The sequence below is a fragment of the Hyperoodon ampullatus genome, assembly GCF_949752795.1.
Source record: "Hyperoodon ampullatus genome assembly, chromosome: 2".
NCBI classification, from domain to species: domain Eukaryota; kingdom Metazoa; phylum Chordata; class Mammalia; order Artiodactyla; family Ziphiidae; genus Hyperoodon; species Hyperoodon ampullatus.
In genome coordinates this window covers 171,265,247-171,283,186 of record NC_136915.1, presented here as the reverse complement: position 1 = coordinate 171,283,186, position 17,940 = coordinate 171,265,247, and the positions used below count along the sequence as shown (strand labels likewise).

The 17,940-nt window shown below is 37.7% G+C and overlaps 1 protein-coding gene across 1 annotated transcript in view; it reads right to left on the bottom strand.

The window, feature by feature from the left end:
• Window positions 1–17,940, bottom strand: part of NME7 (NME/NM23 family member 7) — a gene marked incomplete at both ends in the record, with an annotated part of 241,950 nt that overhangs the window by 54,886 nt on the left and 169,124 nt on the right. Inside the window, one exon of the mRNA XM_079723871.1 lies at window positions 257–364. Coding sequence (XP_079579997.1) covers window positions 257–364 — 108 coding nt within the window. The remainder of the gene's footprint in view (window positions 1–256; window positions 365–17,940) is intronic.

Genomic DNA, 17,940 nt, shown 5'->3' with positions numbered 1-17,940 from the left:
CAATGCTATAGCTTTTTACTTTTTAAGTTTTTAAACCATACTATATGACAATCAGAAAAATACCTTAGTTCTTTGAAGACTACCCCATTACTACAGCATCCTACAATTTGGTCTTTTAAAGTTGCAGTCTGAAGTTATCAGATGGCCAAAGAACATTGTAAACCAAGAGTATTAAAAGGTTCCTTACACACTAGACCTGCTGAGATTATTTATGAGTTTGAAATATAAATAGGATGCTTACCCTTCTTTATCTTACCTCTAATAGGCCATCCTCTGGTAGATCAGTACAGTGGACAGCATTCTGGATCTTAGTTTTACCAAAGATTGCTCGGAGGGTTCCAGGGCGTAAATGCCGGGCAATTTCCTATTAAATAAAGACACGTTCACATACAGATTAAAGTCAGCCATGTAGTGTCAATTTAAAAAAAAATCACCAGCTTACGAAATACTTTCATTAATTATTCATTATATGTACATATATACATTGTTGGTAATGATTTTTCCTGGAAACAGGATGAATGCATGAAAACTGAGCAATGAAAATTCTCAGTTCACTCATAAAGTTTTTTCTCTGGCCCAATGTAAAGTCCACTGTAATCTATGTTGAGGGCAATAATAATTATATCTCTTTTTATCAACAGATTATGGGAATCACATAAATATGAACCCAGTTTATTATTGTGAAAGATTTGTATTTTATAAACACAATAGAGATCCTACCAATTTAATATAAAATGAACTAGTTTGATGGCACTGATTGCAAAAGCCTTTTTAAAATGTTACAGTTGTATCAGTTTAGTGCTATCTCACATTTAAGGGAAAAAAATGGTTACAAATAACATAAAATTTTGGGTAAAAGAAACAAGAGGTTAAAAAAATTGAAGATGTGGGAGTATCAATGACCTACTTAATAGTCTTTGTTTTTCTAAGTTAAAAATTTTCTGAAATACTATTTTAATTTTGAAATATACATACAAAAAAGGCATTTACTACACATATTTAAAAATAATAATGAAACAAATACCTGTGTACCCACTATTAAGCTGAATTAAAATAATATTACAATAACTTTCAAGGCCCTAGTGTGCTCCATCTTCATTCCATCCCATCCCTATCTCCACCCAGAGGTTACCATTAATATCAATTTTACTTAAATATTCCCTTGTTTTACTTAGTTTTCAAGGCATTGTTTTTCATATTTGTCCATGTAAATATGTGTAACTGTAATTCATTTGTTTTTATTACCATATATATTCCAATGTATGACAGAGCATACTTTATCCATTTTCCTGATGATTGACATTCAATTAATTTCTTCTCTCTCTCTCCCCACCTCTCTGTCCTCCCACCTCTCTCTCTAGCTCACACATGCTCATGCTCACACTCACACACACACACACACACGATCACAAACAGTTCTGATACAAGCATTCTTGTACATGGTGCACATGTGCAAGAGTTTATCTGGAATCTTGAGGGCACATACATATTCAGTTTTGCTAAGTACTGTCAGACTATTTTCTTAAATGGCTGTAACAATTTGCCCTCAACCATCAATGCACAAGAATTCCCACTATCCATATCAAAGCCAGCATTTGATAGTGGCTGACTTTTTACTTTTGCCATTAGGCAAGCGTGAAATGGTATCTCATTGTGTTAGTACGAATTTCCTTGATAACTAAAGAAATTGAGTGTCTTTTCATATATATCCTTTTCTGTAAAATGCCTATTCTTGACTTTTTTCCATTTTTCTATTGGGTTATTCTTTTTCTTTTTGTTATTCTTAATACCTTCTGAATTCTAATTTTTTGTCAGTTATATATGATGCAAATATCTTTTCCCAATATGTACCTTGTCTTTGAGTTTTCTTTATGTTTTCTGATGACCAGAAATACTAAAATTTAATGAAATTAAATTTATCAGTTTTTTCATTTACGATTTGTGCTTCTTGTTTCTTAAGGAATTATTCCCTACTCCAAGTGCATAATGATACTCATCTCTATTGTCTTCTAAAATCTTCAAAGTTTTGCCTTCCACATTAAGTTCTTGATCCACCTAGAACTGACTTTGGCTATCATGTGAGGAAGATGTCCACTTTCATTTTTCCCATATGGATATTTAATTGCCCTAGCACCATTTTTTGAGTTATTTCTCTCTTTCCCCCGTAATCTCCAATGATAGCTCTGTTATATAAAAGGTTTCCCTGGATGTATGGGTCTGTTTCTTGGTTTGCTATTTGATTCCATTGGACTTTTTGTCTATTTTTACATCTATACTCTCTTAGTTATTATAACTTTATAATAAGTCTTCATCTGGTAAGGCAAGTCCCCCAGATTTTGGTTTTGAATGCACTAAGTTTGGGTTGCCTATTAGACATCCAAGTGAAGGTGTCAGATACATGATTGGCTGAGTCTAGAGTTCAGAGGAGTGTTCCACACTGCAAATAACAATTTGGGGGTCAATAGCATATATATGGTATGTAAAGTTACAGGTTAGATGAGATCATGAAGGCAGTGAGTATAGACAAAGGAGAGGAAGCACAGGGACACCATGTCATTAAAAAGTCAAGGAGATGAGGAGAGATGAACAAAGAAGACTGAGAAGGAACGGCCAGCATGGTAAGAAGAAATGCAGCAGCATCCTTTCCTAGGAGACAGTGAAGAAAAATGTCAAGGACAGAGAGTTATCAACAGTGTCAAATGTTAAGTCATATAGGGTTAGGACTTCCCTGGTGGCACAGTGGTTAGGAATCCGCCTTCCAATGCAGGGGACATAGGTTCAATCCCTGGTCCGGGAAGATCCCACATACCACAGAGCAACTAAGCCCGTGTGCTACAACTACTGAGCCTGTACTCTAGAGCCTGTGAACCACAACTACTGAGCCTGCGTGCCTAGAGCCCATGCTCCACAACAAGAGAGGCCACAGCAATGAGAAGCCCACACAGCTCAATGAAGAACAGCCCCCACTCGCCACAACTAGAGAAAGCCTGCACACAGCAAGACCCAATGCAGCCAAAAAGAAAATAAATTAAAAAAAAAAAGTAACATAGGGTTAAAGACTGAGAACTGACCACTAGACCACGTAGACCACGTGGAGTCACTGATATCCTTGACGAGAGCAGTTTCAGAGGAGTGGAGAAAAGCTAAAGCCTTATTATTGTGGTTTCAAGAGAGAATGAGAGAGGAAGAACAGGCAAAAGTGAATACAGGCAACTACGTTGAGGAATTTTACTGCAAAGGGGAGGAGAAAAATGGAGTAGTAACTGGAGAGAGAAGTAGAATCAAGAGAAGGTTTTTCATTAAATGTTGGAGAGGGTGTGGAGAAAGGGAACCCTCCTGCACTGTTGGTGGGAATGTAAATTGATACAGCCACTATGGAGAACAGTATGGAGGTTCCTTAAAAAACTAAAAATAGAACTACCATATGACCCAGCAATCCCACTACCAGGCATATACCCTGAGAGAACCATAATTCAAAAAGCGTCACATACCACAATGTTCACTGCAGCTCTATTTACAATAGCCAGGACATGGAAGCAACCTAAGTGCCCATCGACAGATGAATGGATAAAGAAGATGTGGCACATATATACAATGGAATATTACTCAGCCACAAAACGGAATGAAACTGAGTTATTTGTAATGAGGTGGATGGACCTAGAGTCTGTCATACAGAGTGAATGAAGTAAGTCAGAAAGAGAAAAACAAATACCATATGCTAATGCACATATGTGGAATATAAAAAAAATGGTACTGATGAACCTAGTGGCAGGGCAGGAATAAAGACGCAGATGTAGAGCACAGACTTGAGGACACAGGGGAGGACAGGGAAGCTGGGACAAAGTGAGAGAGTAGCATTGACATATATACACTACCAAATGTAAAATAGATAGCTAGTGGGAAGCTGCTGCATAGCACAGGGAGATCAGCTTGATGCTTTGTGACCACCTAGAGGGGTGGGATAGGGAGGGTGGGAGGGAGGCTCAAGAGGGAGGGGATATGGAGATATATGTATACTTACAGCTGATTCACTTCGTTGTACAACAGAAACTAACAACACTGTAAAGCAATTATACTCCAATAAAGATATTTTAAAAATAGAGAGGTTTTTTTTTTTGAGGGGGAGGGGATGCTGTTTTAAAATGGCAGAAATAATAATACCTTTCCAGGCTGATAGGAATCATCCAACAAAGGGAAAAACTGATGAAACAGAAAGGAGAAGAGAGAATTGCTGGAGTGATGGAAGCAAGTGACTAAGTAGAGGAGTTGGCCTTATATCTAAGAGTGTGGAACATTCACCCTGAGCATCAAGACAGTACATGGGCCCAGTTATAGCTATGTGGGTTTATGTAGTGGCTGGAACTTATGGAAGTTCTTTCTCTATTTTTAGCTTTTATTGAGATATGACTTACATACGATAGCATGCACAGGTTTTAAGTGCACTGCCCCATGAATTTGGTCAAATGTATATACTGAGCAACCACCATCTTAAACAAGATATAGAACATCTCTAAAGTTCCCTCTAGACTTTATTTTTTTGACTCATTCTATTTTCCAGTGAAAAAGTCAGCAAGATTGTCATCAGTTGAGAGGAAGGATGAGGAAGAGGTTTTGGGGATCTGAGGACAGAAAAGGAGTTACGAGACATTTTAAGAGAACAGAAGAGTGAACGGACTAGAAAAATGAATGTGACTGCTCAGCAGCACTAAGGGCCCTCTTGAGGTTAATGATCACGAAGGTAAAGGGAGATCGTTCAGGACAGCTGAGTGTTCTCCAGTCATGGGTGCAGGCAAAGGTTAGGTAGAAAGCTGAATTTAATGAGGGTTGGGGTTTTACCAAGAGAAAACAACAAAGTGAGAGAGGGGTAAGGGGGTTGGAAGTGTATGTAAGGAAACAATGATAATGATAGACAAAAAAAATGTTAATTGAGGACGAAAGTAAGTGAGGTCCTGGGGGGTGGAGGGGGGGTTAGAGACAATGAAAAGGTAGATCAATGGATTAGAGCTCCTAGTGATGGGATGGTTATGGAAATCCGTGTGTTATAAGAAGTGAGCTGGAAAATTAAGAGATAGGATACTTGAAATTGGAATTACTGGAGGTGCACAGAGAGGGGGTTATAGATAGTTATAATGACCAGTTTTAAGGTATAACCATGGCTGAGGTCAGGTGGAGGGCAAGAAGGTTAGAAGAAAGGAGGACAACAGATGGAAAGGTAACGTATGGAATGGATTGCCCGTATGAATATGGAAATCACCAGAAATTATGACAGGTGTAGCGTATGGTGCAAGGATGCTGAGCAGCATTCACACCTGTGATTCCATCACTTAGGCAATTTTAAAGGCATGGGTTTATTTATTTACTTAAGTCTTACTTCCAAGGTTTCTATCAAATGTCAGTTATAAGTGTATCAAGTTTAAGAAAAACATTTTGATAAACCAGGGAATAAGGATGACCTTATATTTTATTTCATATTCATTACTTTCATTCTGTTCTCCATAATTTTCCTGGGAATGAACTACCCAATATTAAACACCTACTCCACTTACGTGGTGGTAAGCTGCCATTCTGTGAAGAAAGATGTACTTTGTAAAATTATGAAAGGTGAATGAAAGGTGAGTACTTAGTTTCCTTTCCTTATTGTTTCAGATTAGGGGGAAAACTTTAAAGTGACTCACTTTGATTAAACTGCTTCATAAGAACTTATTCTCTACCCACTTTTATTTGGAAATCACCCTGTTCATTAAAATATTATTTTCTTGTAGGTATCTGCTACATGCACAGCACTTGAACTCAAAAGATGTTCGTGTGTGTAGGCGGTGGGTGGGTGTTGTACTGTGGTCAGAGAAGGCAGTCTCTTTGTTCTTCTTTTGAAGGAATTTGTTGAGATTTTCTTTGCATCCTAATACATCGTCAAGTATAGTGAATGTCTCACGGGTAGTGGAAAAGAATATTGTCACAGGCTGCATTTCTCCGGGGAAACCAACTCTGAGGTGGAGATTTGCATGCAGGAAGTTCGTTGGGGAGTGGCTTCAGGGAAGTTTATTGTGGAGAAGTGAGGAAAACAGGATTAGGCAGAGAGAGAAGTTGAAGTTCAATGCAGTTACAATGGTTGCCCCAGATCATCCTACAAGAAGCCCTGGAGCTTCAGAGTAGTCCTCAGTTGAAGCAAAGGGGTCAGACCTTTATCTCTCTAAATTGACAAGTCACTGGACATATGACATTCCAGGGAAGGGGGCATGCCCTTGGGCAGATGACTTTCTTTGGCAGAGAGAAATTTCTGGAGAGGGACTTATTGTATTACAGTCAGCAGTCAACACTTCCAGAGTTGGGAAATGGGCATTGCAGTCCTGAAGGGCAGAGGGGAATCTGAGTGGCCCTCCACAGCATCTACTAATTACATACATACATACACACACAGACATGCACACATGCACATGCATGTGTGATACATGCAGTATATATAGCATATATGACAAATATGGCATTGCAGACTATTGCAATCTGATTACCATTCTTTTTAGGTAACTAACTTTTTCTGGAAGGTTTTGTATTATCTCTCTATCTAGGCATTGGTCATTTACTGGTCATTCTGCTCTGTACTCAATAGTCCAATCCTATTTGAAGATACACACCTTCAGTCTGTTATTTCTTTTATTGTTTTCTCTCATCCATTTTATTTCTTCTCTCCTTTAGCTGTTTCTATGTAATAGATATTGAAACTTCTGGTTCTATCTTCCCTCTCTCTTTTCTTTTACACTTTCCATCTAATTGTCTTTTTGTGTTATATTCTGGGAGAATTCCTCCATTTGATCTGTCACCTCACTAATTTGTTTTCAAACTAGGTCCACTGCACAATTCTACTCATTTACTGAGTATTTTTAATATTTCAAAAATTATCTTTTAAGTTTTTCATATCTATAATTATTTTTATGGCTCCAGTATTCTCTTTCTGACTATATTATTATTATTTTTTTTTTTTTTTTTTTTTTTTTTTGCTGTACGTGGGCCTCTCACTGCTGTGGCCTCTCCCATTGCGGAGCACAGGCTCCGGACGCCAGGCTCAACGGCCATGGCTCACGGGCCCAACCGCTCCGCGGCACGTGGGATCCTCCCAGACCGGGGCACGAACCCGCGTCCCCTGCATCGGCAGGCGGACTCTCAACCACTGCGCCACCAGGGAAGCCCTGACTATATTATTTTAAAGACTTTTGTTAGCTCTATTAATTTGCTTTCCTTAGGTACTGATTCTGTTTGTTGTGTTTGGTGTCTTCTTTATGGTATGGGTTAACTTCCAATGGTTGGTAATTCCTGGCTCTTTATCTTTGTTTGGAATTTTCTGTTTACCTGTCATAAAGGTCAGGGACGTACTGACAGGCAGGGTATGCTGGTTGTTTTTCTTAAGGAAGTGGGGCTTCCGATTTTTTCCTGGATGTCACTAGCTACCTACCCACCACATTGCCTCTAGCTAAAGCCCCACATTCACAGCCTTGGGCTGTAGTTAACAGCATCAGCTGTCCTCTATTCAGCATAAGCAAGCAAAGGGAAAAGGGCTGATTTATTCTGCTGCTCTTTATGCAGTCTCCTCACTCATCACCCTGCTGACGGCTCCAGGTCCCTCCTTAGCATTGCATCCACTGTGGCTGATGTGCAGCCAGACCCCCTGCCCCTTCTGAGCAATCCTCTCCTGCATGCTTTAGAATATGCTTCTCTTTATCAGTCCAATCCTACCTGCTTTTTTGCCTTTCAAAGTTAATGGTAGGCACTCTTTCTTGATTTCCAGAGTGGCTGGAGATTTACTCTTTAAAATAAAACAAGATAAAATAAAATATATCTCCCACAATTTCTAAGGATTGGAAAGGCAGGGAATGATGGGCACATATGGTTATCTGCCACACTGATGAAAACTCATCTTACTGACATTTCCATTTCCCCAAACTCAGTTAAGTTACCTTCAATTCATATTAGCTGCTATCATTTTGTGTCTAAAAGTTGAATTCCTTCCAGAGTAATCCTTCATTTCCCACTGCTCCTATAGGAATTTATGCTCCTATTGTAACCCCTGACTTGCAATTCATATAGTTTTTCTGTGTGCCTACTTCAGTAAGTTTCCATTAGACTCTCAACCCTTTAACACAATATAAAACTTCCTTAATATTCTATGCCTTATTATGAGCACACAATAAATGTTTGCTAAATAGTTTTTGACTGACATAAAATGACAAACTTCTATTTAAGGAGCCAAGATGCAGCAGAATGAAGAATAAGGGCTGTGAAGGAAGGCTCTCTGGATTTGAATTTGGCCTCTGTCACTTACTAGTTGTGTGGTCATGCCACGTTGCTTAACCTTTCTGCCTATTGTAAGGTTTTCATTTGCAAAACAGGGATAAAAATGGGACTTAGCTAGACTTAACTATGATGTTGTTGTGAGAATTAGAGTAAGTAAAAGTATTTAGAGCAGTGTCTGTCATATGGTAAACAATCAATAGATAATGGCTATTAGTTTTATTAATGTAGCCTTAGAATTAAAAGGAAATTAAGATGAGAGTTCTTAAAGAGATAAAGAACGGTATGTTTTGATATAGTCGAAGATGATTCAACCAAACAATCATGTATCTTTTAATAAATATATAACATTTTTCAAGAATATTACTGATAGTTTTAGAATCAAGGTAAAAGTTTAACTAATCAAGTAATAAGACATTTAGATTTGATAATACTAATCTATAAACAAACCTCAGAAAATATGAAGTAGTTTTACATGTATAATGTATTTTGTTTAGGTAAATGATAACGATAAAGAATAGAACAACAAGTATTTTCTTACATCTGTTGTTAAAATTTAGGCTTTCATTTTGGATCATCTTCTTTAAAAAGGTAATACATTTATTTTGGTTTTGACCATTGTAAAATATCAAATATGCCTATATAAGTAAAAAATACTGAAATGTTTAAAGCCTAGAAAAATCCTCCATGGATCATCTCCCCTCTTCCTTTCCTGGCAGATTTTCCCTAATTATTCCCAATAGATCCATGCTGCTCTTGCTCCTTGCATTGTACGGTGAAAGTCATCCTACTATGCACAGTCCCACTCCCATAATGAAGCAGAGAGGAGTACTGGGTAAATAAAAGCAACAAAAGTACCAAAAATGCAATTTAAATTTAATATGATAAATAATTTTTAAGTTACCACAATATTAATAAGTGAGGGGTTATGCTGAGAAAATAAGACTCTTTAAAGAGCAATATTTATTTGTACTTAAAAGGTCAGAAGTCTTTCAAACTCTACCAAATTCCTGGCATACCCATCCCCCACTACAACCTCGCCTTCTCAGTTCCGTCAAGTCAAATGCTTGGTTATTGAACAGCTCATTTTAAGTACTAAAAATTCCGCTCGGGTAATCCTGTAGGGGGAGGAAGAAATCTGGCTTAGAGAATGACCTCTAAATCTAAGACGTGGAGGAAAAAAATGCACTAAGTAGAATGGTAATTAGCAGGATACTGAAAACAAAGAAGAGAAAGTTTATATAGCTATTCTATTACCGTGTGCATTATAAAGAATATTATTGTTTACTGAATAATAGGTCTATCAGACCGATAAAATATGTCTGGACAAAGAAAACAAACTGCTTCCCTGGAAAGCTATTCTGTTTCAGTTCTCCATGATACAGGAGATATATGCAAGAATGAAAATGACCTTCCATTTAAGAAATGAATTAAATTTGGAAGAGATTTGTAAAATTTACTGATTATGGAAATTTGAAGAAAGACAACTTTGTGATCAACCTTAGAATATATTTATATAATGAGTGACACGTGGTACAGAATCACACCTGGTCATTAGCCTAATTTTGGGAAAATTCTAAGTAAAAGGAAAAAAAGTCTTGCCTAATCTATAGGATAACCATGTTAGCAGTGATACAGATAAGTGGATAAATCTTAACAGAGGAACTAGCATGGCTCCAGTCTTAGCAACCCTAAAGGAGCTGTGAAACAAAACAAAAAATCATGTTACAATCATTGCCTTCATTTTATGGGCAACAAGGGTAACAGAATTTAATATCAAAGGCCAATGAAGCAACCACTATAATTAAGACAGTAAACACCCATGTTTCTAGCCGTTACTGGTACCCCTTGGCAGAGTCCTATAATATTAAAAAATACATGCTTAGTCCTCTTCTTGACTCCTCTAGTACTCCAAAAATATTTTACCAAAGCTTATGCTCCAACCATTTTTCCCAGTTACATGCAACTCTGTATTAACTAATGCAGTTACAGTTTTATATTCCTGGGAGAAGAGCAATATCAAACTAATTCACAACTAAGAGAAGATAATGAAACACTGGAAGGTATTGGAAGTAGGAAAGGAAACGAAAGAAGAGATCCAACGTCTACTTTCTCTAATTCTAAGGATCCTTCTAGAACCTACGCATAGGATTCAGAAAGAGGAACTACAGAATTGAACTCAACTACTTATGTATTAGTCTCATTGAATGAGCTGTTGAAGAATTCACAGTAAATACTCTTATCTTGTTAGCTCTGGAGACCACATGAATTACTTATATAAGGAATCATTAAAATCTGGCTTGTGAACTCTGACAAGCTTCACATCTCTCCTTTAATTAAGTAGGAATTAGCTGTAATGTAAATTTATAGAACCTGAAGAGGGTCATAATTAAATGTAATTTCAGGTGAAACATTTAGACAATTCAATCCTATCTTTTCCACTAGGTCTCAGCAGACCACATGTCATAGTAATCACTGCCTCTTAATGAGCTGTTTGCTACTGCAGTCAATAATAGGCTCTGGCTGAAATAAACTCTCATTTGACAGAGGTATTATTTTTAAATGTAAAATGATGATCCCCTGGTTCTACTCTTTTTAAATTGTTGGGCAAATCTTTTTGCTTGCTTTTTATGTGAATTACTTCGTATTTTGGCAAAACCCACAAGGACTTGCTTATGTAAGTAAAGTCTGAGAACATAAACATTAGTATAGAGGAAAATGAAATTTCTTTTTGGTAAACATTTTCCTAGTGCTTTTCTGATTTTCCCAAACACTGCATTTTAGGAGATTTAACCTTTGAAGTACAGGCATTACCGGGAGATATTGTGGGTTTGATTCCAGACCACCACAATAGAATGAGTATCACAATAAAGCGAGTCACATGAATTTTTTGATTTCCCAGTGGATATAAAAGTTATGTTTACAATATACTGTAGTCTATTAAGTGTGCAATAGCATTATGTCTAAAAAAATGAACATAGGGCTTCCCTGGTGGCACAGTGGTTGAGAGTCTGCCTGCCGATGCAGGGGACACGGGTTTGTGCCCCAGTCCGGGAAGATCCCACATGCCGCGGAGTGGCTGGGCCCGTGAGCCATGGCCGCTGAGCCTGTGCGTCCGGAGCCTGTGCTCCGCAACGGGAGAGGCCACAACAGTGAGAGGCCCGCGTACCGCAAAAAAAAAAAAAAAAAAAAAGAACATACCTTAATTAAAAAATAATCTATTGCCAAAAATGCTAGCCACCATCTGAGCCTTCAGCAAGCTGTAATAGCAACATCAAAGATCACTGGTTACAGATCACTATAACAAATGTAACAGTACTGAAGCATATGAAATATTGCGAGAATTGCCAAAATGTAACAGAGAGACAAGAAGTGAGCAAATGCTATTGGAAAAATGGTGCTGTTAGACTTGCTTGTGGCAGAGTTGCCACAAACCTTCGGTTTGTTAAAACAAACAAACAACCCCCCACACACAATGTTAGTGAAGTGCAATAAAGTGAAGCACGATAAAACAAGGTATGCCTGTATAGACACATAACTACTGAGAAACTTGAGAGGCGTTCTCAGTCTCCCCCCTACAAAAAAAGTGTCCTGCATGGTCTACCACACCCTGATAAAATAACTGCTGCTCAATCTTTCTCTATTCTCCTAAAGAAACGTACAGCTCAATACTCAGAAACCCCTCTAAAGGAATAAAATAATGAAATAGCTGGGACCCATTCCTGGCATCTCTAACACCCAATTCCTTGCCATATCCTGTCATTACAAATGCTGAAATATGGCCCATATCAGTCTACTTTCTATCTTCACTCTGCCACCATATTCTCGTACCTAGACTATTGGTTCCTTCCTGATTTATCTAGTCTCCTAGATTCCACTGCTTTTGATAAATATATTCTCCACAAAATAGTCAGGGTGGCCTTTATAAAACAAGTTGAGTTATCCATTTTCCTACTTACACCCTCTGATGCCTTCCTTCTTAAGAGAAAATCCAAAATTTTTAACCTAAGCTATACAGTCTTGCATGATCTGATCTCTGCTTACCTCTCTACCCTCACCTGAAATGGTCTAGTCACAACAACCTCTTCCAATTTTTCAAAGCCACCAAGCTCTTTCCTACTTCAAGCATGAAAACACATATTATTCCCTTTCAATATTCTGGCTCAGAAATTCTTCTCCCTCTTCTCAAGAAGTTTATGTTCTTTACAAATGGTTCAGAATAAACAACGTAAATCAGCGGTGGTAGATTCTGCAGAGTGGCTCTCTCAACCCTTCATTCTGTCCGCCTTCTAGTTGGAAGTTAGAAATCTAAAAACTACATTCTCCAGACACCCTTTTGGCTAGCGTTCTTGATGCAAATTATGTTCCACCAGTGAGATCTGGAAGGCAGAACTGAGCAGAGGCCATCTTTCTGCTGATGGTGCCACAGGCAGACAAGGTAGGAGTCGAGTGTTTGGAGGCAGCTGTGGTAGCCAGGCTCAGTGCCTGAGTCACCAGATTCTTGGGAATGAGAGTCAGTGATGGTGGCAGCAGTGGAGGCAGTAGCAGCAGCAACTTCTGGCTTCTAGAGGCAGAAATGCCCTTAAAATCAATAACTCCAACAGCAGCTCCTGACTCAGGCCTTGCGGCCCTCCTAATGACTTTGTAAACTTCTTCCCTTTATTAAATCCCTTAAAAAAAAATCCCTAGGCTGGTTTGTTTCCTGCTCTGAACTTTCAGTGATACTTTGAGGTTCCATCTCTCTTCCTCATCTCTACGCAGAAGGACAATCCCTGCTGCTCTTTAGTAAGTACCTTCTTGCCATCTGGCTTTCACCACCACTCTCTTGAAACTGCTCTCTCAAAAGTCACCTATAATAATCTGTCTTCTTGCTGAAATCTCTTATATAGCAGCAAAGTTGTGAAAGTACCATCAGAAGTAGCATCTTAGTATGGGCATACTTCAATTTATAAAATAGGACAGAGAGTTTATAAAATTTAAGATTATTGATCCCAGGAGCAACATACATCTCAACAGTTAGTGGAAATATCTTTATGTCTTAAAGGCTTAGGTTCAACCTACTAGACTGAATTAAGGGAGGTAATGCCCATAAAATGTCTAATGCTGTCTGGCCAACTTGGAGGCACACAGCAGTAGATAAATTCATCTTCATATTGTTAAAAATAAACTTAAAACTATAGCTAACCATGAGGCACTCACATAGTCTTTTCATTTTAAAAAGCAGGTAGTATTTCCTATGAATCTCACAACTCCCTATTGGGCTGACAATGCAGATGGTTTTCACCTTTTGTAGATATGGATAAACGGGTTCTATGGACAGTCTGAGATCTCCTATCCAGCACTAAAGAAAGGGTGTAGTCAAAGATCCAACCACTTTGGGCAAACTCTTTTCAAAAGACTAATTTCCTAAACTGCCCCAGGTCCGCTATAATTCCCTTTAGAGTCGCTATGAGCAGCTAAGATTCCAGACTGGGGTTAGTAGCACTTCCGAAACCATCTAACTGCCTCCTGTAATTACCAAGAGCAGCTCAGTCCAACAGAAATGTAACAGAAGCCACATTAAAAAGTAAAAACAAGTGAAATTAATTTTAATAATATAATTTATTTAACCCTATATATCCAAAATATTATCATTCCAATGAGTAATTAATATAAAAATTATTAATGAGCTATTTTACATTATTTCATACTACATCTTCAAAGTCCTGGGTGTATCTAGAGACTGGTAGCTCTCTTTTTTGACCCAGGGTTAACTTCTCAGCAACATTCTACTTAAAAGCTGAGCCAAGACTGCTAATATCTATAGTATTAACTTTTCTGACCTAAAGGAGACCTTAGTCTATACAGGACCATAACCTTTAGGGCAATCTAGCCATGCTACTCACACTGCCATCCTAGGCTATAATCTAATCTTATCTATCTATCTATCTACCTATCAATTAATCATGTCTGTTGCCCACTTTCCTCCACAGCTAACATTACAAATGTACACCATTATCCTCAAGCCTGTATCCTTAGCTACATCTTTTCTCTCAGCAGACAACTTTGTTTCCTGCTTCAAAGAGAAAATTGAGATTATCAAGAATCATCTCCTTAAAATTCCTATACCCACAGTTATATATATATATATATATATATATATATACATACACATATATATATGTATATATTTTATCCTCTCCTTCTCTCCTATTCAATGTCAAAAGAAGAAGTATTTCTTTTCCTTTTAATAATTAACCCTCCTTGGCCACTCTAAGTCAGGAAATTTGCTCCATTACAATTTCAACGTTTCTCTTTCCAATAGCTTCTTTCCTGCCTCCTATATAAATGCTCAAGTCTCTCCCATCACACACACACACACACGCACACACACACACACAGAGCTTTAATTACTCCCCCATCTCTTCCCTTCCCTTTTTAGAAGTCTTAATAATCTCTACTCCCATTTACTCTTTAAACTTGTGCCCCACAACTCTACCTAAACTGCTTTGGCAAAGGACACCAATAATCTAATTGGTCATAGAATCTCTGCATTCGCGACTTCTCTCCAGCTTTTAGCACTGTGGACCATTCCCTTATTCCTGAAGCTCTCCCTTTACTCAGCCCACATGACACCACAGCCCAGGTTCTCCTCCTGACTGTTCCTCCTCAGCCTCCTTTATTTACACATTCCTCCCGCCAAGAGTTCTCTCTTTGCTCTCTTCTTATCTTTTGGCTCTCCCTGGGCAATCCGTTCACTACTAATCATGTATTTTCAGAGGACTCTTTAATCCCTAAATTCAGCCCAGTCCTCTTTCCAAAATTCCAAACTGGAATATACAACTGTCTAACCAACGTCACCTGGTTATCCCACAGGACCCTTATATTCAATTTGTCCAAAACTAATCTCATTATCTCCCTCCCCCCCACAAATCCTCCTCCTCCTAAATTCCTTCTCTTCATGAATAGCACCACCACTCAACCAAGTTATCTAGGCCAAAAGTGTGGGAGTCATCCTAAGACTCCTCTCTCTCTCCCCCTTGGGCCCCATAGCCAATCCATGTCAATCACATGGATTTATTTCTTTAACAAAGCATCTTTTTCTTAACTTTCTTAGTCTACCCCAACTGCCACAGTTCACCCTCTCATCTTGTGATGAGACCACCATAGTGGTCTCCTAACAAGCCAGCTTGCCTCTACCACCAAAAATTCCACTTATTTGTTCACATATCTGTTTTACTATTGTAATCTGTAAACTCCTTAAGGACAAGGACTGTGACCTTTTCATATCCAACACACAGAGAATGCTCATAAAAGAATCACTGAGTAGGGACCTCCCTGGTGGTCCAGTGGTTAAGACTCCACACTCCCAATGCAGGGGGCCTGTGTTCAATCCCTGGTCAGGGAACTAGATCCCACATGCTGCAACTAAGACCCCACATGCCTCAACTAAAAGATCCTGCATGCCGCAACTAAGGCCCAGCGCAGCCAAATAAATAAGTAAATATTAAAAAAAATAGAATCACTGAGTAACAGTAGTAATGATTTAGTGCAGGAGAGAATAAATGAATGAAATCACTAACATGCCCAAATTTATACACTTCATTAACCTGGTTAATGATAGGCAGTGAAATTAGGCCTCTTGGTTACCCATAGTCCAGCTCCCTTTGGCTAAATTACACTCTTCAGAAGTGCCTATTTTAAGGAACCTTGAAGCAGATCCTTTTGAAATGCAAGTAATCACCCTTAATTTATCTATTTTGTGAACTGATAGTTTTGTATATCAGACTTTTTCAAACTAGGGCACACCTATCTGAGAATGGAATAAAAAAACGTAAGCACTGATCTCAAAGCTCTGATAGTGACTTGGTCTGTGACCTTGATTGAGGATAATATTACTGTTTTATCACAGATACGAAACACCATGTGGTGAATATAAAATGAGATGGGAGCAATCCACCAGCATGGCATTAGATTTATAAGTGCAAGCTTATAAGTGACTTTTCCAGTGGGGATATAAAGACATACCTAATTCCCTGAAGAGCTATTGAATCTTATGGTGAATATACATAGCGTAGAAAAGACCAACTCACTGTAAACATTAGAGTTCACATTATAGTAAATGATCTTTCATTTTATTTGTTTAACTTCTCTATTACTTATTTTTAAGATATATACTCCTCCATTGCTCTATAATGCAATAACTCACATTCTTAAATATGATCTTGAGGCAAGATCCTCATTTAAAAATGAAACAATAAACTCTGTTTACCATAGTTGCAATATCAACATTTACTTGGTTATATATTTTAAAACTGCTCATTTGTGTACAGAATATACTGAATTATTCTATTAATGAGAATATTTCAAAATCAGACTATCCCTTTATCTAGATAATTCAGATTCAAGTTGTTGCCCTCAGAAGTATCTTGTTTTCCTTCCCCAAGTCTTTATTGTACAAAGACTTTTTTTCTCATCTTTAGTCTTTAACTATAATAGCTTTTTTAGAAAGAAAATTTTTTCTTCAGGAGTTATATTCTAAAAGATAACTTCATCCTCCCCCAAAATTCATTTTCTCTTCCCAGGATTACTGTAAACTATCATCTTGAAATACAAATTTTACATTGTTAAAAAAAAAAAAAAATTCCTCATTCTCTTTTCTCTGCCAAAGCAATATTAAGAATGAATTATAGAAATCTTATTTTGTCTTATACTCTGGAATGAAGCAATCTATTTTTTTAAACAAATAACTTTGAACTTTAGTCTGTAGAGTTGAGTATTTTAGAAAATGCCAGAAAAAATAATTTCAAAACTGTCATTGGATAGTAATTGGAATAAATGCTGGTCATCTGCAACCTTGATCTTCTGCTAGTACTCAAACCCATGTCCCAAAACAGTTATCTTTCACTAATTCCCCAACCCCCCATCCCGGACAATGCTAATGCCATTTCACTTCTTTCATTCCTAGTGGCATCACTATCTTTCCAAATGTTCAGGTTAGATAATTTAGAGCTATTTCTAACAATTTCATCATTACCCACAACCAATTGGTTACTACCTAATTTGCTAATCTCATTTGTTAATCTGCCCCTCCATTTATTCAACAATTATTTATTTATACCTATAATATGTGAAGCACTGGTGCCAAAGTAAGGAAATAAAGATTAATAAGACATTTTTACTCTAAGAGATCACAGTCTTAAAGGAAGTCAGAGAGGTAAATAAACAACTAGTGATGTGTCAAGAATTGTTTAACCACCAGCTATCAAAAAACAAACTGATTTGTATGACAGACTCTAGGTCCATCCACCTCATTACAAATAGCTCAATTTCATTTCTTTTTATGCCCATTTCCATGGTGTAAATATGCCCACTGGGACAGAACATGGAGTTGGGAAGTGATGCTAAAACTATCTTTGCAAGTTCGTGCAAATGACTCCAACACACCACTATAAAACCCCTCATAGCATGACAGATTCTTCCCTGACTCAAACACCTTTGATAGCTCCCCACTTCATACAAAATAAGTTCAAAGTTATAAGGCGTGGTAATTCAAGGTGCTTCAACTTTGCCTTGAGGTCCTCTTTTAGTCTCATCACTTCATACATATCTGTATAATGTATGCTTTAGAAAATGTTTAGAAATGAAAAAGGCTAATGAAAGAGAAGCAAATATTTG